At 39.2% G+C, this 22,547-nt stretch overlaps 1 protein-coding gene and 1 long non-coding RNA gene across 2 annotated transcripts in view; one reads left to right on the top strand and one right to left on the bottom strand.

The window, feature by feature from the left end:
* FBLN2 (fibulin 2) overlaps nt 1–22,547 on the top strand; it is a 184,528-nt gene that overhangs the window by 144,143 nt on the left and 17,838 nt on the right. The window contains exons 10-12 of the mRNA XM_078385359.1: nt 15,683–15,817; nt 20,632–20,769; nt 21,075–21,218. Coding sequence (XP_078241485.1) covers nt 15,683–15,817; nt 20,632–20,769; nt 21,075–21,218 — 417 coding nt within the window. The remainder of the gene's footprint in view (nt 1–15,682; nt 15,818–20,631; nt 20,770–21,074; nt 21,219–22,547) is intronic.
* LOC144586709 (uncharacterized) lies at nt 11,531–21,092 on the bottom strand. Its single transcript, XR_013541704.1, has 2 exons — nt 16,338–21,092; nt 11,531–15,284 (listed from the first exon to the last, which is right to left on the bottom strand). It is a non-coding gene; the product is annotated as an uncharacterized LOC144586709 (long non-coding RNA).

The raw sequence follows: 22,547 nt of genomic DNA, 5'->3' as shown, positions 1-22,547 counted from the left end.
AGCATCTTGTCACAGCTATGCTAAAGGATCTGCACCTGCCAGTGTGTTTTTGAAAGAAGTTTAAGAGGTGCTGTGGATGCCTAAAGATGTCCATTTGATAATCCAAATATGGTTTTCCTTTGTTACTTGCCCTGCAGAAATTGTAAAGTTGTTGTGAGCTTTTTCTATTGTATAGCATAGTATAACATAGCAAGTTGCTTGACATTTATGTTAAAGAGAAGGGGCATAGAAATATCTTTAATAAATAGCAATTTTAAGACTCTTATAAGGCAGGACATTCATCCGCCAGCCTCAGTCTGACTGTCCAGTGCACCAGCCATTTCCGTTATGGCACAAATGAAACTCTTGCTAGAAAGGCAGCCTCTTAGAAATGGCTTAAGCAGATACAAAGACAGCCCATTGAGGCACCTTGTGGAGAAATGATTAACCCTCTATGAGATTTCTCATCCCCTTCATGAGAAAATGACAAGCATTCTCCTTTTTTGTTGTTTTTAGGTCATGCCTTCCTGCATTTGTAAAAAGTGTCTGTGCACAGAACTAGTGTGTTTTGTTTTCATAAATCAAAGCCCATACAGATAACAAGCGCAGAACCATTGTACAAAGATTGTAGAAAAAGATGTAGGCATAGCATGTTGTTATTTGTGAAAGCCCATGCAACCAGGCAGCGGTTACCATAGTTTAGCTGCCCAGTTTGCTCAGTGTATGCAAATTGCTGAATATTTGTTGCTGCAAAGGTGAAGACTCTCCTTAAGACAAACCAACAGGTCACAGGTGAGGAGAAAAACAACTGCATACCAAGTAATTTGGGCAAAAATGAGACGTGAAAATTTTAATCTCTAAGCCAGCCTAATATTAAAATTATTCTCTTAAATTTGTCCAAAAACTAATGTTTCCAACATATGACCATGGTTTGCTCCTTAATCACTTCACATTCTTTAAACACGTGACAGAGTTTGTATGAACTCTGTCAGCACAATTTATGCCTGCCATTGGCATGTATGTGAGGAGTAAAATTTCAATACATCCATGTTTATTTATTTAAAATATTTTTACCCCTCCTTTCTCCTTTGAAAGGACCCAAGGCAACTTACAACAATATTTAAAAGCCAAAAACAGTGATTATACAAATATTAAGAAAGAATTAAACAAGTATTAAATACCTTTGTGCAGGCCTTCCCTCCAGCTAATGCCTGATTTCTTTTTCTTTTTTCTTTTCCTCTTTTTTATATCTTTCCTTTTTTATTTCTTTTAATATTGAATAAATTGTTTATTGATTGTAAAAATTTTGTTATATTTTATAAATGGTTATATATGTTGGCAGCTGCCTAGAGTGGTCGTTTGACCAGATAGGCAGGGTATGTATAAATAAATAAATAAATAAATAAATGAATGAATGAATGAATGAATGATAGATGGATAGATGGATAGATAGATGGATAGATAGATAGATAGATAGATAGATAGATAGATAGATAGATAGATAGATAGATAGATAGATAGATAGATAATATTTTAATTGATTTTATTGACCATTTAAAAATGGTCAATAAAATCAGTACTGAAAACATGTTTAGAAACAGCAGAGCACAACAATTCATTATAAAAACACCCCCTCACAGACAGCCAATCACTAAGGAAAGTCTTGCCTGAAAAGAAAGATTTTTGCCTGCTTGCAGAAGGAGAGCAAAGATGGGACCAGCCTGGCTTCCTGTGGGAGGGAGTTCCAGAGTCTGAGAGCAGCAACAGAGAAGGCCCTCTTCCATATCCCCACCAAGCATACCTGTGAAGGTAGTCAGACTGAGAGAAAGGCTAACCTGATTATCCTTCACAGACAGGCCCTTAGAAAGTGATGAGGTGTTTTATACAGTGGTGCCTCGACGTACAAACTTAATTGGTTCCGGAACTCCAGTCATAAATCAAAATTGGCGTAAGTCGAAGCACCATTTCCCATAGGAATGCATTTAAATCTGTTCCAGCCAAAGAAAAAGAATCACCAAAAAAACCAACAAAACACTGCAAGACCCATCGGAAACACGATTAATCTGTTCTGGCCAAAGGAAAAAAGAAAAGAAAAGAAAAGCAAACAAGCCATGCAAGACCCATCGGAAATTGAGAAAAGCAAAACAGAGAGCAAACAAATCATGCAAGACTCATCAGATATGCAAAAAAAGCAAGGCAGAAAGCAAACAAACCATGCAAGACCCATCGGAAATGGGAGAAAAAGCCCAAAAAACAAAGACTGCAAGAACCATCACAGCACAGAAGCCTAAGCCCTCCAGCCCAGAATCACACTGCAAAACCCATCCAGAGAAGTTTTTTAAAAACAGAAAATAGCACCTTACCTTACCAGGCAATCCTCCTCCAATCGCACACACACTAACTGGTGGGGCGAAACAGCTACAAAGAAGCAGCCTCTTCGCCACCAATGGTTAGTACATTTGAATTCCCCACCTTTTTTCCCTGCCTTTTTTAAAATTATAACTTATGACCAGCTTCAGTCGCAAGTTGAAGCAAAAGTTTGCGGCCAGAGCTGGTCGTAACTCGAAATGGTCGTATATCGGGACGTTCGTAAGTCGAGGCACCACTATATACCTTTCTTTTGTAAAAGTATGTCAGTGAAATATGCTGAGCAATTGCTAGTATAACAGCCACCCGTCTGGATGCCAAGCCTGAAGTATGCAGATCAAAGAGGAGCAAAATGGTCACTTGACCTTGATAGCTTCATCCCAAGTCTACGCTTTGAGAGCTACTGCATTGCTGAGGCAAAAGAATTCTATTTATTACAATTCATGAAGCTTGCATTTTTTGAAACTCCACATATGAAATGGCTGTCATCTCCAAAAGGCACATGTGGCTTCTGGTTACATTTTGCCTCATCTGTGCTGCAGCACAACACAGATGGTTGTAGTTGAAACCAAGATATACATGATATTTAACTGTGTGAGCGACACGTATCTCCACTACATGTGTTTCCTGTCTTTCTGTTTGCCTCAGCTGTACGTGTGGTGCAAGGAATACATTTGCCATTGCTAACAGTTTCTTGACTTTTTGGGTACAGGGAAAACCAGAAATATAATACTGTTTTTAATTTATTGGACAGCTGTCTCAGTCTTTTGATGCAGCCATAAAAATCCTTGGCTGGCTAAATTGCTCTTGAAGTATTTGAGAAACAAATGTAAAGGGCTTTTGAGTTTAATGATGGCTAATTATATGTGCCTAATGCATCAAGTTGTAAATAACATCAATATTTGTTAACATAGTAAAGCAGCTAGTTGGTCTCCCTCCAAAGTAAATCAATGAAGAACAATATTAACAATTGTATTTCATAAGTTCAGTGATAAAAATATTTAAATTACAGGTGTATTTATGTCTAGATTTCCTGGTCATATGTTGAAAATCCTGCTGTCGTTTATACCGTATGCAGGTGACTTTTTCCTGTGTAACTCCTTGAATAAGCACAGTACTGTTTTTCTGAATTTGGAAATGTTGTTTTCGGGGCTAAAATTCCATGGAGCTCCACATTGGCCAAGCAGTTTTAGGAATTGTGGTACCTAAAAATATTTTTTTGAGCTCTGTTATTTTTACTCTTAAATATCTCCAGTTTAGCTCAAGCAAGACGTGTGTGTGTGTGTGTGTGTGTGTGTGTGTGTGTGTGTGTGTGTGTGTGTGTGTGTGTGTGTGTGTGTGTGTGTGTGTGTGTGTGTGTGTGTGTGTGTGTGTGTGTGTGAGAGAGAGAGAGAGAGAGAGAGAGAGAGAGAGAGAGAGAGAGAGAGAGAGAGAGAGAGAGAGAGAGAGAAATCCCTTATAACTATCCTTGTCTGTAGCTTAGGGGAGGGTCTATAGGCCCATGGCAGAGCACAGGCATTGGTGCATGAAATTTTGTGGAAGAACTGTTTGAAAATCTGGAGAGCCAGTTCTCCAAACTAGTGTAACCTGTGGAAATATAGCATTATGCATTGCATTCTGAATATTTCTGGATCTGAATGCACATCCCTAATTTATACCCTTTTTTTTGCGGGGGGGGGGGGGAAGGCTCCAAGAATGGCTTGAAGATCAATACAGTAAACCCAAGGGATCTTCCCTGCTCTTGGGTCTGTAGTCTAAAAACTAGATGGTTCAAAAAAGGAGGGTGGGGGAGGAAATCATGAATACTCAGATACAAAGTCTTAGTATCAGTCTGCTATTTTAAATATTTTGAATGTTCTGAATGTTTTATGTAAATATATTCTTATGACGGTACTGTTTATTTGCATTTTATTATTTCTATCTTCTGTTCTATTGAATTATATTTTAATCATGTTGTCTATATATGTTGTAGGCTGCCTAGGGTGGCGTTATAAAAATGAATGAATGAATGAATGAATGAATGAATATCAAAAGATTCTCTTAAGGTTCTAATGTTGTGGACCCTTGTGATGACAGGCTGGAATGGAAGGTCAGCTCATGTCTGAAGATGAGGAGATACACCTCAATGACAGAAACCTGGAAACCCATTTATACTACCCTGTTTCCCTGAAAATAAGACAGGGTCTTATGTTAATTTTTGCTCCAAAAACGCATTAGGGCTTATTTTCAGGGAATGTTTTATTTCTTTCATGTACAATCTACGTTTATTCAAAAACAATCACATCATCATCTTCTGGTTGCTGCACAATGGTGGAGGGCGGGCTTTCACTTAACTGGGGCTTATTTTTGGGGTAGGACTTTTACCTATTACAAACATCCTGAAAAATCGTGCTAGGGCTTATTTTCAGGTTAGGTCTTATTTTCAGGTAAACAGAGTAGCCTATGTGTCAGGGATCAGGGGTGAACAGAAGAGATTAATGAAAAAACGAGAAGTTCCTTTTTATAAGGAGATGTACCAGTAATAGTGGCTTGTCTGTTAGACGCAAATAGGATACCACTCATTTCAAATTCCCCAGCCAGCCCTCTCCTGCTTGCCATCCTAACAAAGGGTCAAGGTCCCATTTGTGTTTTCCTGCTACATGTATAACACATGAACACTTGCCTCTCTCTCTCTCTCTCTCTCTTCCCCCCCCCCCCCGGGTTTGTGCATCTAAGAGTATGCATGTTTGCCCGAATGTGCTCTGCCTTCCATTCCACCAACCACAATGCATACCAGCTGCCACTTTGTAACAGATGAGTGTTGAAAGCAGAATCTCAACAAACAGTTTTGAATAAAGCTTGCAGATGTTTGTGAAAGCAGTTGTGTCAGTTTCAGTGGACATGTGTTCAATGAATGTTCCTCAGAAGTAATTTCAAGAAAGAAAAGGAACCTTCAATAAGGGTGATGCAGTACAATGAAACAGTCTGTTCTGCTTTTTTAGGAATATATGGTACTTGGTGCAGGTTTGTGTTTTTCAGAGCTGTTCTCAGAGGAACTGCTGAGAACTCAGTGTAATGTAAGGTGTATTTTTTTGGACGTTAACCCTATTGTGTATCAAATGGAATTTGCTTCCATCTAAGTATGTAAAAGAATGTAACCTGAAGCAGTAAGCGAAATACAAAATATGAATGTGGATGCCACTGGGAAATATTGGCCTTGTTTTGGATATTTTTCTTAATTAATATGCAAAGAATAACTGATATTAATGAGTTGCACTGAAAACAGTGTCACAGTAATGACAACCAGAATTACAACTACACCCACACAAATCATACTGGCCAGAATCCTGTTGGAGATTTACACTAATTACTTTCTTGGCAGTTCTTTGCTGGGAATTGCACAAGGGCCATATCCTGGACATACCATGTTTCCCTGAAAATAAGACAGGGTGTTATATTAATTTTTGCTCCCAAAATGCATTATTTATTTATTTATTTATTAAATTTATACCCCGCCCCTCTAGACCACGTCTACTCGGGGCGGCTTACAGCATAAAATAGATCAATATAAAAAAATGTAAAAATACAATTACAATATTAATTAAGGCAATTAATTTAAGAAAAGAGTACGAAGATGGGATAGAATAAGAAAAGAGGAGGAGAAAAAAAAAGACTTAGCTGACTGGAGGGAAGGCCTGCTTAAATAGCCAAGTTTTAAACTGGCTTTTAAAAAGACCCAGCGAGGGTGCCAGCCGAATTTCTGTTGGGAGGGCATTCCACAGCCGAGGGGCCACCACCGAGAAGGCCCGGTTTCTAGTTTTTTCCTTCCGAGCTTCTCTCGGCGTCAGACCCCTCAGCCGTCCCTGCTGGCAATGAGGGTGATTCGGGTAGATCTGGGTGGAAGAAGACGATCTGGCTTATTTTCAGGGGATGTTTTATTTTTTTCATGTACAACAATCTATATTTATTTAAATACAGTAATGTCATCATCTTCTAGTTGCTGCACAATGATGGAGGGTGGGGTTTCACTTAACTGGGGCTTATTTTGGGGGTAGGGCTTATATTAGGAACATCCTGAAAAATCATACTAGGGCTTATTTTCAGGTGAGGTCATATTTTCGAGGAAACGGTAGATGTGCATACTAAACATGTGGTAGCAGATGTGGTAGCAATTTCTGAGACACCCTGTCCCATTGTGTAGTATGTGTGGCAGGGCTGATATTTTTGTTCTATTATTCAATAAGCAACTGGTTGCATGGTATTGTGATCCAGGGTAACATCTGTGTAACTTTGTTCATGGGTATTTGTGCTGTGCAATTACGCAACAGGATTCTGACCATTGTTTGTCCATTAGGAAAATGCTGATTGTTCTGCTATTGTAACTTAGTGTTGTCCAGATACCTTGGACTACAACATATACTTTTTATTAGTTTATCAATTTGTGACTTTCCTGGGACTAGGAGGCTTCTTCTATACCACTATACCAATCTGAACACAGTCAATTTCATCTGATTTTGGAAGCTAGGCAGGGTTAGCCTAGAATGGTACTTGTATGGGAGACCACCAGGGAACACCAAGAAACCAAAAGCATGGGTGAGGTACCTAGTGATGCACTAGAACTTTTGATAACAGGATTTGAATCCTCACTTGGTCATCCTCACTCCTCCTTATTGGTGGAGTAGAATGGTAAAACCATTCCTTATGTATTTCACTTACTTCAAAAGCCCTATTAACGTTGCTCTAAGTCGGTTCCAACTTGACAGCACATAACTAACTAGGAGTTAGAATAGGAGGGAACCAGCCCTGAAACCCAGAAGACAATATTGGGCTTGATTAATTTTGCACTGTATAACTATTTCCAAGGAAGTAGCCATATTAATTAGAGATGGGGATGAATATAAAAATGGATAGTTTTTTCCGACAATATAGCCAATTTGTTAAATATTCATCGATCCATATTTGTGGGTTCCAGAGACCCCCACAAATATGAAAAGATGAATATTTACCCATTTTTATTCGTCCTTTGTATTAAAAAAACACACAAAATCCACCATTCTGCCTACTGGCCACCAATCAACTAATCAGGAGCAGAAAGGCAGTCACCACCCCACACAGCCACCCTATATCACAGCCTATCCCCACACCAACTTCCTTTCTCTACCTTAGGCCCAACGCCACCCCACGCCACCCCCTCCAACACCCTCTTACCTTAATAGCTGCTGTCGAGGTATTCTGGCCTCAGAGCCACGCATGTAAAAATGGCAAGTGGCTGCCCTTTCCAAAGATGGCGGCTGCAGCTTCATTTAGGGTAGGGAATCTGCAGCTGCCATCTTTGCAAAGGGCAGCCTGGATTCCCTTAGCCTGCCTTAAGGGAATCCAGGCTGCCCTTTGCAAAGATGGCAGCTGCAGATTCCCTACCCTAAATGAAGCTGAAGCTGCAAAGGGCAGCCAGTCTCTATTTTTACACATAATGGCTGTGAAGGCCTGATGGAGACCTGGCAGCAGCGATTAAGGTAAGGGGATGTTGGTGGGAGTGGGCTGGGGGCTAAGGTAGGAAAGGAAGGGGGTGTGGAGGTAGGCTGTTGGGGTGGCTGGCTGTGTATGTGGGTGGCTGCCTATCAGCTTATGATCAGTTGATTGGTGTCCAGTGGGCAGAATGGGCTTCTGTGCTGTGTGGTAAACTCTCCTGGGGGGGAACCCAATTTGTGGGTGAACAACTCTGATAGCCAATCTTCACCAAAGTTGGCTGTTATGTTGGGGAAAGACGTAGGAAGCTCTGTTGTGATTCTGTAGTCTCCAAGTACCTGTGTGGTTTATCGGAGGGTCCTCTTTGTGACTATATGACTCAGGGGTCCATGATCCAATGTTTGCCAAGCTTTCAGGACTTGTAGGAAAGCATCTGGGTAAGCTTCCCTGCAAATATGCTGCCTCTAGATCATTGGGGGTCAGTGTTATAGCCATTAAAAATGCAGATAAATCGACAGATTGAGTCATTGATTCATTGAATTCATATATTCATATTCATTGATCTGTTAATCATGACAATTAACGGGTCAAAACGAATTGCCATTTTTTATTTGTCCCCATGTCTAATTTTAGCCTGTTCTAGTGTATTTACAAAATTAAAGGGGGGAAGAGAAAAACAAAATATTGTGGTCCTTCAAAGGCTAACAGATTCATTTCAGACAGAGCTTTGGTGGATTAAAATCTGTTTGTTGGCCCCTCATCTACATTGGTGTTATTTCAAGGGTTCAAAAAATATCAGCTAACCATCATGGGTTTATTTACTTGTTCATCCTCTAATGTGATTAATGCCATCTTCTGCATTAGTTCTCCTCTGCTTTCTATATAGCAAGAAAAGGACAGTGTTTGTGAAAAATAATGAGTAGGCAAAAATCAGGAATAGCAATACAGAAAAATCAGTTTCAGAACAATTGCAGGACACTCTGAGCTTAGAGTGTCTATTGCAGAAACAAAAAAGAATTACAAAGGAAGACTCAAGAGGGTTACACCAGAACATTGGCTACATAAACAAGGTCCAATGCATCTTTATGGACCTGAATGGAGATCAAGACTTCTTGCTGCACTATATACTAACAGATGTCTGTAGCATCCTATGGATATAAAATAGTTGGCTCCTTAGACAGACTGTGACCTCTGTCTCAGAAACAACTATTGGCATTCCTGTGACAGCTGGATCCATTTGGCTCACAACTTATCACTGTGGTAGAAGTTGATAGGTCAAGTAATAAAGAGCTTGATAGGCCATTCCTGTGTTAACAAACCATTGTCACCTTTCTATTGTCTGCAATCTCATGTGGCCAAGAGGATATAGTATATATAAATATAGAGGACATAAAGTTGCACTTTTTGTATCTGAAGAAGTGGATTTTGATCCACAGGAACTCACACTGAAAAGAATGTTAATCTTTAAAGTGCCATATTTTTCCCATTCCATCTTTTCCTGTTGTTTTTCACCTTATGTACTACACATTTCCCATGCATTGTAGGAAACTAGCTATACAGTTGTACTATAGGCCCAAGAGCCCATTAAATTAGAATTGAGGAACCTATGGTCCTCCAGGTTGTAATAGAGTCCTTTCCTCATTAGCCCTAGAAAAGATATGAGATTAGTGGTCTGCCAATGTCTGAAAGGTCATAGCTTCCCCATCCCTGGTTTTAAGGATTATAAATTAGTAGGAACTGTATAAAATCATCTGTTCACAACTGTGGGTGTGCACACATCATTATCATAGAATTGCAGAGCTGGAAGAGACCCTATGGATCATCATGTTCAGTGTTTGCCAAGGAGGCACAGTGGAGAATTGAACTCCACAGCCAGATACTTAAACTACAGTGGGGTCTTGACTTGAGAACTTAATCCGTATTGGAAGGCGGTTCTCAAGTCAAAAAGTTCTCAAGTCAAATCTGCATTTCCCATAGGAATGCATTGAAAACCATTTGATCCGTATCTGCTCTTTTCCGTCCATAGAAACTAATGGGAAGCTGCTATTCTGCCTTCGACCACTAGAGGGGGATATTTTGTTTCTTTTTTTTCTTAGGTCAAGAAAGGTTCAGGGAAGGCAGGGAAAATACAGTGCAGGCAGTACCAGGCAGTCTGAAGACTGTCTCCCAGTCCACTCTCTAAACACTGGGAGGAGTGAGGAAGCAGACAGGCACCCTTTTCACTGGCCAACAGTTAACTGAAAGTTCACTTTTTGCACTTTCCCACTTTCCACGTGGGTTTTTTTCAGTTCTTAACTCAAATCTAAGTACTTAAGTCAAGTCAATATTTTCCTATGAGAGCGGTTCTTAAGTCAAAATGTTCTTAACTCAAGCCGTTCTTAAGTCAAGACCCCACTGTACTGAGTTATCCAGCAGTATGTAGATATGTATTTGAGCACTTGGCAAGAGATGACTACAGGCATTCAATTGTGATGGATAAGCTGTCTATGAGTCCATCTTAAGCTATGGATTGAAGGAAAACTACTAGGATAGAACAATTCATAGATAGGAACCTTGCAAATACTCAGAAATAGTTTGACTGATGTCATTGTGATTCCTTTCTCTAAAGTTATCTAGATGTGCGTGGAATGTGATGCTAAAATGGAACAGTTTTAGAAAAGCGATTCCTCAATCTTAAAATTTTTAAAGATTGAATTTTAAATCTCTGCTCTTTATCTCAGCATAATAATGTGGCCCTGCACTAGACATATTTGGGAACCTGATGGCTAGCAAATTAATGTCAGAAGGCTTATCAATGCTGTTGCAACTTGATGACAAAAAAAAGGCAAAACAAGGCAAAATGGTGGGTTAGACTGAGAGATATTGCAATGATAGGTGTAGTGATGTCATAGGGAGCTGTTTCACTACCAGGATGTTAGAGATTTATTTATATTCTGGGGACATGCTTACTTAAAAGTAAGATCTAGTGAGTAAACATACGTAGGATTGGGGTTGAAATCCACCCTTCTGTGAACAGTTCCTTAGATTCCTATTTTTATAGGCACCGGTTTTAATTAACATTTTATTGGCATTTGTCAAATTTCTTATTTTCACCCAACGAATTAGAAGATATGGAAAGTATTTTTTCAGAGTGAGAGCTAGTCAGTTTCCAGACAGGTGAGTATTAATACTGCACTTCCTGTCACTAGTTAGGCTTCCACATTCAGTAGAAATCAATCACCATACAAGTCAAACCTGTGAAATTTCTTTGACTTGTATATATTCCACGGAGAGAGAGAGAGCTATTTATAAACCTTACAGATGGGAAAAGTAATTGGAGACTTCTCCGTTTTCATGTTTCCTTATCATTCTTGTTTTAATTAAATATTCAAGGTCACTTTGGGATTGTTTACAGTTTACGTTCTGGTTTCTTCCATCTGCAGTTTCTGAGAGCTTCTTGAGAATCATAGGATCATACAGTCATAGAAATCTTTTAAGTTATTCAGATCACCTCCACCTCCATTGCAGGCAAATGAGAGCTAGAGAACGAAAAAGTTACTTTTGTAGACTATAGTATCCAGAATATTTCAGCTCATGTGGAGAGACTACCCAGACCTCCCTTAAGACTGTCATGTACAGTGGGGTCTCGACTTACGAACTTAATCCATATTGGAAGGCAGTTCTCAGGTCGAAAAGTTCTTAAGTCGAATCTGCATTTCCCATAGGAATGCATTGAAAACCATTTAATCCGTATCTGCTCTTTTCGTCCATAGAAACTAATGGGAAGCTGCTATTCCGCCTTCTGCCACTAGAGGGGGATATTTTTTCTTTTTTCCTTTTAACCTAAGATGACTTAGCTTTTAAAAAAAGGGGGGGAAAGAGTTCGTAACTCGAATCTACGTTCGTAAGTCGAGTCCATATATTCCTATGAGAGCGGTTCGTAAGTCGAAACGTTCGTATGTCGAGCCGTTCGTAAGTCGAGACCCCACTGTATTTGTTTCCATGTGACAATGGAAGGGGAGAGGGACAGTGGATTCTCCTCAACACTGATAAGCTCCATGTGATTGCTTAACAACGGAACAAGGCTGTTAAGGCTTCAACATCAGGAAGATGCTGCAGCAGAGTGAAAAGAAATTAATATGTAACCATCTTCATAAAAATGTACTGAGTCAGTCGAGAACTGGGCTTTCCCTCTCTGACAGTTCTAGTTTTACAGTAGGTGATCATTCGGATTGTACTGAGAGAGAAAGGCAACAGGGTCACCAGCATCTGCTGAGATATCAGGCTATCATCTAGCGGCAACCATCACCATCTTGTTGTCATTATATTAGTTTTCTCATTAAGAGATAGTTCCTTTCCCTTTTGCACTGGGCCTTTTACATTGTAAGGCTGAGGACAGGAAGTGCCTTATAACTTATCTCTGTAAGCCCCCCATGAGCCATTTTTACTGAGGACTGGAATTAGAAACAGTTTAGATAAACAAACAAACAAACAAACAAATAGTAGGAGCCAGCTTGGGCTTGTCAAGAATAAATACTGCATTACTAACCTTATTTCTTTCCTTTTTAGAAACACAAAATTCAATCAATAGTTTAGTGGAATGAAGGAATGCTCTTAACATAATTTAACAATTTCAGCAATGCCATTGGCAATGTCATTCATACTTTGTTTACAAAATGTGGGCACTATTGTGGCCCAGCAGCCTTCAACATTTGTCTCAGAGAGCAAGAGATCAGGTATATGTATTAGATTTGTGAATGACACAAAACTGGAAAAGATTGCTAACACATCATCAGTTCAAATGGCTTTGTAGAGAACTGGAAACAGGACAAAAACTTAACAAACCGAAATTCAGCAGAGATAAATGCAAGGTTCTGCCGTTACCCTTTCATCAATAAATCCATTCTCAAGTATAGGATGGGAGATTCTCTGCTTGTATCACAAACTGAAAACCACTTAGTACGGCCATATAGTTTATCAGAAGCTGACTTATCAGTGTGATACAGGTGCAAAAAACAGACTGCCACAATTTTAGGCTGCATTAATACAACCATAAATTCTGCACTAGTTCAGCCATATCTAGAGTCCTGCATCCATTTCTGGACATCGGGTTTTAAAGAGGTTGATATCTGAGTGGGCGGGTGTTACAGAAAGATCTTAAAATGCAAAAAAGAAGGATCTGGGTAAGTTTAGTCTGAAGATGGAAATATTGAGCTGGGAGCCATGATAGCAGTCTTAGAATGTATAAAGGGAGCCTTACTTTCTAGTGCTCCAGGGACCAGGGCTCAATCTGCTTGGCTTAAGTTTGGGGTAGATTTCGATTGCACATTGTGAGAACTGTCTAAGTGTTGAGGACAGTTTGACAGTCGTGACAATCAAGTAGTGTGATTGCAAGGTCTTCTCTGAAGATCTTCAAGAATGTGCTTGGACAGCTCTCTGTTAGGGATGCTCTAGCCAGAGATGGGAAAATATTGTTTTTTTGCAGGACAATTCCCAGCATGCCGATTCTGTAGCCCTATCCAGTCATTAAGAGCTCATGAATGCTGCTAGCCATGCCTCTGATTTCATTTGACAGACTATAGAAATGTGACCAGATGTACTGGTGTTGCCTTTCCAACATGGGTAAAAATGCCCCCAAATTAAGGTCTTAGATATTTAAGATATTTGGAGACAGCAGCCACTCCCTCCAGTCATAATTCTGTGTCCAACACAATGACAAAAGATGTGTGGCTAGAAAACTCCCCTCAATGCATTTTGGCTTCATACACACTTCCTTTGTTTCTTGTTGTTTTTGTTGTTCTTTAATTGATTGTAGCCTTCTCATTCTCGAAAATTACCCAGAGATGAGAGACAACCTTCCTGAGAGCATTTCTGCTCTGGTATCTCTTTTGTATCCAAGGATGCAATCCATCTAGGCCTGAATACATGATATGGTGTTCCTTCAAGGAAGTTTCTTTTTCTGCCCATGCCTTCTCATGATGTCTACAGCCAGAGCTGTGTTTGACAGCGGCTGAGAGGAATTCCCGCTGATCATAAAATATTTTTGTTCCTTTGAAAGATTCTTTGTTTTCTTGTTTGTTTGCTCATGGGATTACTGAAACTTTCTTCCTCCCTGTCTGGTTTTGATTATTATACAGCCTGACAGAGTAGTTTATTCCTTGGTACCCAATGGGATTTCCACTGCTTTTCTGCCTTTGTCCTCTGTTTTTCTTTTTTAAATTCCTGATTTATCTTTGAGATCTACTATGCTTGTCTAGGATATATAAATGGATTTCAAGTTACTTTTAACAGATATTGTCCATATGTTAGGCAAGAGATGTTGGGTTAAGGGTATCTACATTTTTTAACTCTTCTGAACAAACTGCTTCTTATAGTTGCATTTTTCCTGAACTAGGAATGGGTGATTTTTTTTAGTTCTATTCCCTTTCTATATGAACTTACTAAAGTTTCTTAATTTTTTCATATTTAGAATGAAAAAAACTTGAGAGTTTTTGTATCTTCACCAAGATCATTAATATCCAGCCCTATCTAGAGTTCAGCTCTATCGAGTACTATGTCCAGTTCTGGATACTACATTTGAAGGAAGATATAGATGATTGCTACTATTACTAAAATGAATGTGGCAGAGTTATCAATGAAAGTGTAGAGTTTTTCAGTACGAAAATTTTTAAAAAGTAAAAACAATTAATGCACATGACATAGTCAACCTTGTTCACACAAAAATTAAGGCTAGCACCCCTTCTTTCTGAGAGATTCTTTGTCTTTAACATCTATATATTAGGCAGTTACGACAGCTATATCCTCTTCATGCTGGGAGTAGCTTCACCTATTCAGTTTGGCTACTGTAGAGATGATTTCATTTCAGTTCCTTTCTGAATAATTTACCAGCATTCTCAAATTGCTTAGACATTCAGAGTAAGGAGAATGTGAAATGTTTTGGTTTTTCCAAAGAAGGAGCTGTGTTGTGTCAGCAGGTTAAGAAAATGAAAGGAGAAAAGAGTAAAAAGAAAGAGGTGAAAAACCCAAGGACAAAATATTGTGGCAACTGAAAGATTAATACATTTGTTGTTGTTTTTCTACAAGGAGAATATTCCTGCTGGTTGTAGAAAGCCTGGCATAAGATTTGAATTATCTGTATTAGACATGTTTGTATTTGTGGCTGTGCTGTCTGTAAAATTCTGAGAATTGTAGTAAAACCTCACAAAATGTGAAGAGGGCTTTTATCACCATTTTATTGAGCTTGTGAAGCTCATATTTAGAATTAGAGAAATGGAAGTTGCAGTCTTTAGCTTCCACATTAAATATCAGAAACTTCAAGGCCTGATTCTCAGTCATTAGTCTTCTTCCCAGCACCATTTCTGGCTGCTCCTTCTGCTGCATAGCCCACGCTATTCTTAAGAACTGTCAAAGTTGTTTCAACTTTCTGTCCTTCTGTGTGGCTCTTGCTCCAGGCAGTGGTGTCACTGCAGTTGTGAATATTCTTTGTGCCCTGTTGTGCTCAAGTGACTTGAGTCCTTAAAAAAAGAGAGAAAAGTTTTAATAAATGTAAAATCTGAACATAATTTGCTATCCTAGGGAGAGTCATTCTGTGCATGATTTGCGACGCTTGCCATCCATGCTTCTGTAACTTCTGTGTCCAATCAGTGTGTTCCATTGTGACCTTAATGAACGTTATCGTTCAATGCAAACTCAAAAGAAGAACTGCATCTCATAACTCTCCGCAAGTGTTTTAAGCTTGTCTTGCCTTGGCAGGAAGCTCTGAATATAACACCACATAAACCTTTCTTTTTGGATGGTAAAAGCTCTTTGGCGAAACTATGGATTTTGGGGAGGAGGAGTGCCATAGTGAACTTGAAAGAGGCAAGCTCTTTGGTGTGTGATATGCACTGCTGACATGTGTTTCCTCTTTCAGATATGAATGAATGTGTAACAGATGCACATACGTGCCAGAGAGGGGAGCACTGCATTAACACAATTGGGTCGTTTACATGTCTTCAGCAGCTCAGTTGCCAATCAGGTTATGAACTTAAGGAGGGTGAATGTGTGGGTAAGAACAGAACTTGACATGTTTAGTTTTTTATATATTTTTTAATAGGTAGTGACTTCCTTTTCAAAGGCTGAGCTCATCCTCTCAGTTCATAAGGAATCCTGAGCATCAGCCCTCCAACTAAAATGTATGTTTTGCTTTTAAAAAAACAACAACGTAAGTAATTGGTTTACCACTGAGAAGCATAAAATGTTTATGTGCATTTCTGTTATTTGTATAGCTGATGCTATATAGCAGTCATTCTCAATGGCAGCCATGTGGTCCCCTAGGATGGCCTGGAACATATAAAGGGGCCAGAGGCTGGAAACAATGCTTCACATACCACCTTATAAGGTTCATTATGCAACTTATACAATCCTATTGTGTTTATGTCAATGGCGAAAAAAAAGTTGAGAATGGCTGGTGTACTGTATAATCCTAAAGACAGTAATATCACAATACAGCAATATTGACGGTGTTCCAAAAGTCTGAGATGACTGTGAGCCTCCTTCCATCCCTGGGTGGAGACATAGATGCTTACCTTGAGGTCTTTTTGTGCTGGTATCCATGGTTGGCTCTCCATTGAATCATCCTATTTTTGCATCTCCGAGATTTAAAATCATAAGTTGGCCTACTGATCTGTGTACTGTACAGAGGAAGACATGATTTAATGCTTTTATTCCCAATATTCCAATCACTAATATTGACGAGTACTTCCCCCACTCTTTTTTTCACCTAGAACTGGGAAAAGTTATCTCTCTCTCCCCCACCACCCTGAGCTGAGAAATGTAAAACACTCCAGAATCCTTAGCCAATGGTTATGCTGCTTAGGAATTCTGAAAGTTGTAGTTGTAGTTTTTTAAAAGAGGTTTTTCATAGCCTTCCCCCTCCCCTTTTTGAGTTTGCAAAGCAGTTCTGTATTACTAAAGGGAGCCTTGCAGAAACTCATAAGCCAAGCCAGGTCTGTACAATTGTTAATTTTGGTAGATGAGGTAAGAGCAAGAGCCTCAGCGTAGGAAAAGTCAGATAATATTGAATGCTACAAAAATCTGTGGAATTCTCATTCTTGGGAAAGCTACAAGAGTTGAATATCTGCTTTTTATTTGTTGGGGTCTCTGTATCACATGTATGGGCCTGCACATGTATAAACCATGGCTCAGAACTTTCTAGACAAGAGGGAGCATTGACAGTATTACTGCTCTACTGTCTGCAAATAATGTATTAGAAGATTATCCCTATGTTCTGTTCCATTGTCCTCAATAGCAATTCATAGTAGTATGCTTCTGAGAGAGCCTGTTCTTCTTCTTTTTATATTTTACTATCTTTTCATTATAATAATGTGTTTTATGGGGGGGGGGTACACCTTTTGTTTCCTCTCCGCATCAATGGCTCTGAGGGCATTTTTTAAAAAGTGTTGTTTCATTGTAAAGGTAACTTTCTCATCAAAAAGTGGAGAAGCACCAGCAAAAGAGACAGAGGAGGTTTCAGGGGGAACAAATGAGTGGGTCCTCTTTCTGGCTCTACCAACCAATGCTGAAAAGAATCTGACTGGGGCTCAGAGTCGTTCCTCCATCTTGTTTTTCAAGATTGGGACCCTCAGGGTCTCCTGTGGTATTATTGAAAAGATATCCCCTGGGACGTTAGTGCAGGGAACTCAACCCCGCAAGGAAGCTTATGGGGGGACATTCCTGTTTGTGTCTGCCCTTTCAGAGGAAGAAATACTGTTAGTGAGTATCCCTACAACCTGGAGCCCATGGACTTATTACCAGGAGACCTTGTGGCTGCTGCCATACCTGAGGTGGGACCAGCAGCACTCACAGTCAGATAATGTAGCACCTGAGTCTTTCCCTCTCATTCCAGCTACACAGCAACATATTCTTCATATACAAATATTCAAGTCAGTATGAGAGAGTGAGAAATGAGAGGAATTCCCTGGGCTAAACTAGTCATGCATAAGCAAGTTCTTTTAGTCCTGTAGTGGTGCCCCACTTTGGGCATGGCTCTCTCAGGGGTTACTACAGAAAGCATACTCCCACCTCAGAAAAGAGGGAGTATTAGAATCTTGCATATTAGTTCCATTCTTGCTTCCTGTCTTGGTACTGTCAGGAGAACTGCAGCTTTCCATCATATAGATATTTTCCATTTTCACATCTGTTAATTGTTCCCAAGAAAAAGATTTCCCTTGCTATCACTATATTGTGACTTTTTACCATTTTCCTTGTCATGACTCAAGAGATTCATCTTCTGCCATGCCTTGCTTTTTGGCAGCAACGGAGCACCCACTGCACACTACAGCAACAATTTCAGCACTGCCAATTACATTACTACATCCTACAACACCAATGTGATTTTTTACAAAACAGTGCCTTTCAATCTCAAGCACAGTATTGTACTGTTGAGGGCCCCATTCTCTTCAGTTTTTTACATTTGTATCGCACTACCAGGTGCTCCAATTCACATTCTGGTTTGCTCAATGTCAGCTGTCCCTTCCATCTTTTATCACTCAGGTACTTCTGTCAACTCCAGTTGCCACTGTGCTACCTGCACCATCACATGCAGTAATCTGTGCAATCTCCATGTAGAGAGAGAGCCTCAGTGAATTCCAACATTCTGCTTCATTCTGTGGTTTCTGTACACTCTTTCCACATCAACGCCAGAATCATCACCAGATTTAGTCACTGGAAATCAAGATCCTCCTTCACTTTCAGACCACTTTCTTCTCATGCTGATTTGGTTTTCATTGTCGACTGTCTGAGGATTCATGATTGGTACAAGGATTTTCCTAAAGATGAAGTAGGTTTTTTTTTTCGTACTCCGTGCTCTGGACAATTGTCCAGTAGTGCCTTGATGGTGCCATCTCTGCTAAAAACCATTAAGACAACTTGGCACAAATCATCCTCTGTATCTGTTTGAACAGATACTTTCTAGAGAGTCTAGGAGGATGCTGGTGGGTATCTCTTGAAACATCCACCCCCAAACTCTGCCACTGTTGATTTCTCCATGCTAAAGAAATCGTTATCCATACCACTGGACAAGGAAGGTTGACATCTAGATTTCTTTGGCCTGAAAGCTCTGATTAGAGAGACTGATTGTTAACCAGCAGGTTATTCCTTTTGGATAAAGGGTCCAACATGGTAGAATTCTTGCCTGAGAACAAGCAGGTGACTCATTATTCTTCATAGAAACTGGCAATCTCTTCATATGGCCAATAACTAAGTGAGACACACTGCAGAATGCTCATTGTGCATTTTAACGGGCTTCGCTATCTTAAAATGACACTCATGGCTCCATGACTCAGCCTTAACTCAGGGTAATCATACTAAGGCTGAAGATCTTGTCTTTTGATGATCCAGGTCTGTTCTCTAGAAAGACAGATGAGACATTTGACATGAACGTAAACTATCTGACATATCTCATCACGCCGGATTTATATCAGGCACTCCACAATGCTATTAATCTACCTGGCCTAGAACTACCAACTAATGTTTATATCAGCCTTTGACTTTGAGCAACTCCTACTTCTTGCTCTTTCAAGAAAACTTCCTTTACCTTTTATCTCCCCAAACAGCCTTCTTACTAAAACCGTTCCACCGACTCCAAATGCCAGTTTTGATATGGCTTTCTTCATCGACACTTTCAGAAATGTCCACTTTTTGGCTCCAGGCTCACCTAGCATCTAGACACCTGGTAAAATACCAGATTTATTGGTCCTTTCCTTCTCTTGTGGAGCTATCAAACAGAATTCAGAGTGGAGAGAGAAAGATGAGAGAGAATGAAAGAATGAGGTGGAAATAAGGGGCTGAGGTGGTAAACAGGATCGTAACTTGGACAAAAGTGGTACAGGCAGAATGAATATAAGAGAGGAGAGGGTGTAAGAAGTGCTCCCATTTCCCATCTCCAGCAATAAAGTACTGTAGAATAATAGTGAATAATAGTGAATAATTGCTGCCTTTTTATGACACCCATAATTCGTTAGCTGTGGTGGCCACGTCACTCTGCCTAATGGTAGGACATGCCCTTGGTAGCCAGAGTGATATTAATAATCAAAGTTCCGATTTCTTGGGAAGTGCTTTGCAAAGTGTGGTACATTAACTGTTTTTCCACATATGATTTTTGAACTATCTAGCAACCCATTTAATATAGCAACTGATTTCAAATCTACACATTACAATTTACACAAGTGTCCAAGTGGCCCTCAATAATGAGCTGTAAGGCTAAAATTGAAGCATTGCTATAATAAGCAACAGCTGATTACTTGCTTTTATTTCTGTGCTTTTGCATGTGTATTGCATTAGGACTAGACAACTCTTCATTCCCTGTAGATGTTTCACCCTTTTATTTTGGGATCGAGATTCCAGAGCTTCACAGAAGGAGCATAATATTATGATTCTTGCACTTAATAGCAGAATGCCTCTGTCTGTGGATTCATGCATTCATGGATTTTGCTAGAAATCGGAATTCATAGTATTTCCTTTCCTTAAACATCCTTAAAACACCCTCAAAATAGCTTGCTTGGCATGGAGAAAGATGATTATTCAGCACAGCATTGGGTGCATATGATTTGGCTCACCTTTACTAATTTATAAAACAAAGTAATTTGTTCCCAGAGAACTAGATTAGTTAATAAAATAGTAATGCTATACATTGCCTCATATTTAATGGTAGTGATATTCATTCTTGTGGCATCTCATTGTAGAATCACCCTCTAAAAGCACACCTGATTATTTTTGTTACGCTTACTTACATGCATGGAGAAACAGAGTAGAATCTTGGTTACTAGAGTCGAATTATTAAAATTCTATGAAGTTAATTGGTATTTTAATTTTATTTTTAAGACATTGATGAATGTGAAAGAGGAACTCACAGCTGCAAGATAAACTTTGTATGTCAAAATACAAAAGGATCATTCTATTGTGAATCAAAGCAACGGTGCATGGATGGATTTCTACAAGATCCAGAGGGAAACTGTGTTGGTAAGTTTAACTTGAACAATACATTTCCCATATTTGATTACTTTTAATGGTTTTTAACGTTCCAGTAATTTTCCCCTTCTAAAATTCATTTCCCTTTTAAAAGATACAATTAAAATTAAATTAAAGATTAGATTTACATAATGTGATAATTCTAAATGGATGGTTTAAGAGATTCCCATCAGCCAAGAATTTATTGCTTAGTAAATCAAACCTAAATGAACAGGAAAGGAACAACAGCTAGAAGATGGATCTCCAATTAATTTAATAGTTGATACTGATACATTAATGTATGTTCTTTCTCACAGACATTAATGAATGTGCATCACTTCCTGAGCCATGTAAGGCTGGGTTCAACTGCATGAATACTGTTGGGTCTTATGTTTGTCAGAGGCATCTCTTAATATGCAGCCGGGGGTATCATTCGAGTGAAGATGGAACCAGATGTGTTGGTAAGAAACCTGATGATTTTTTATTTAGATTTAGCACATCCTTAAGCTCTAGTAGTTACATTTAAATCCTCTGTATCTAATGCATGTGCTAAATTTCTACCAATACACAGAACGATTCGTTGCAAACATTTTTAATGGTGAAGTATGGTGATTGAAATGCTATTCTAGATTGTGTTGGATTAACTTAGTTGCCAACAAAGGAAGTTCATCCAGATTCTTTGTCTACTTGCTCCATCTGAAGATAGTTTTCAGCAAATTGATGAGGTTTTGGCAGTGAAATGCTTTACTGAATAACATTTTTTTTAATTGGGCCTTAGAGGTCGTCAGTAGGATTGATAGTAAGAGACTTGCTGTTTGGGAGAGTAATCACACTCATCCTTGATATTGCAAATGAGAAAGGTTGATCTCAGATGAACATACCAATGAACACTTTTATGCACATTCATGTAGTAGATTTGGAGATACATGAGTGAAAGTTTCCCACTTCCAGTCTCAAGAGGTACAAAATGTGTATTTCAACAGGAAAAGGTGAACCTAAAGTAGTTTGTTTTCTATCTCTGAAAGTTGGTATGATATAATATATAGTCTAAATGCTCTGGTATGATTTCTTTAAGGAGTATTCCAGGTGGGCACATTGCTTTGCACTCCCCCTTTTTTTCTGTAACCTAGTGATGGAGCATACTGGATTTATTGTAATTTGTACTCTGACTGTTAACTGCTAAAGTACTTAAGTACTACTCTTGCAGTTTGAAGATATGTGGCCTTGCCATCTTCCCCAGCAAACATCTGCTGTTGTTGACTGGAGCTTATGTGTGCTTTCCTGTGCTTCATTGGCTGTTGCTATTGCAGAAATGCTCGAGAAGTGCCATTGTTCTAAACTTTCCCTAGTGCAAAAAATGTACCTTGATTTTGGGAAGGACAAAAAAGTGCAAGGGGGAAAACAGAACAAAGCAACAGAAGAGGAATATCCTTGGGATATCAAGGAAGTTTCCAGTAAAATCAGTATACAGGTCATTCCTTCAAGTGGAACAAATTGGGCCCTTTAATAGGGAGTTGGTATGAGCAACAAATTCAGATTTCATCCTTCTGATTTCCTCCTTTTTTCCTTTTCTCCCATTTTTCTGCTAAGAGGCATATTTATGGATAATTGGATTTTTGCCTGGTAACAGAGATAAATCATCTGGACAAGTCTTTCTAGCAGAATGAAGTCTGTGTGATTCCTTATTTTTGTTTACAAAATCCATCTTCCAATAATTTTCATTTTCTCTAATTCAGTAGACTGGTTAGCATCCCTTTTGTCCTCTATTTAATTGAAAAATACTGTAGCTA

This window comes from Pogona vitticeps, chromosome 2 (genome assembly GCF_051106095.1).
Source record: "Pogona vitticeps strain Pit_001003342236 chromosome 2, PviZW2.1, whole genome shotgun sequence".
Taxonomy (NCBI): domain Eukaryota; kingdom Metazoa; phylum Chordata; class Lepidosauria; order Squamata; family Agamidae; genus Pogona; species Pogona vitticeps.
This window is presented reverse-complemented; position numbering and strand designations above follow the sequence as displayed.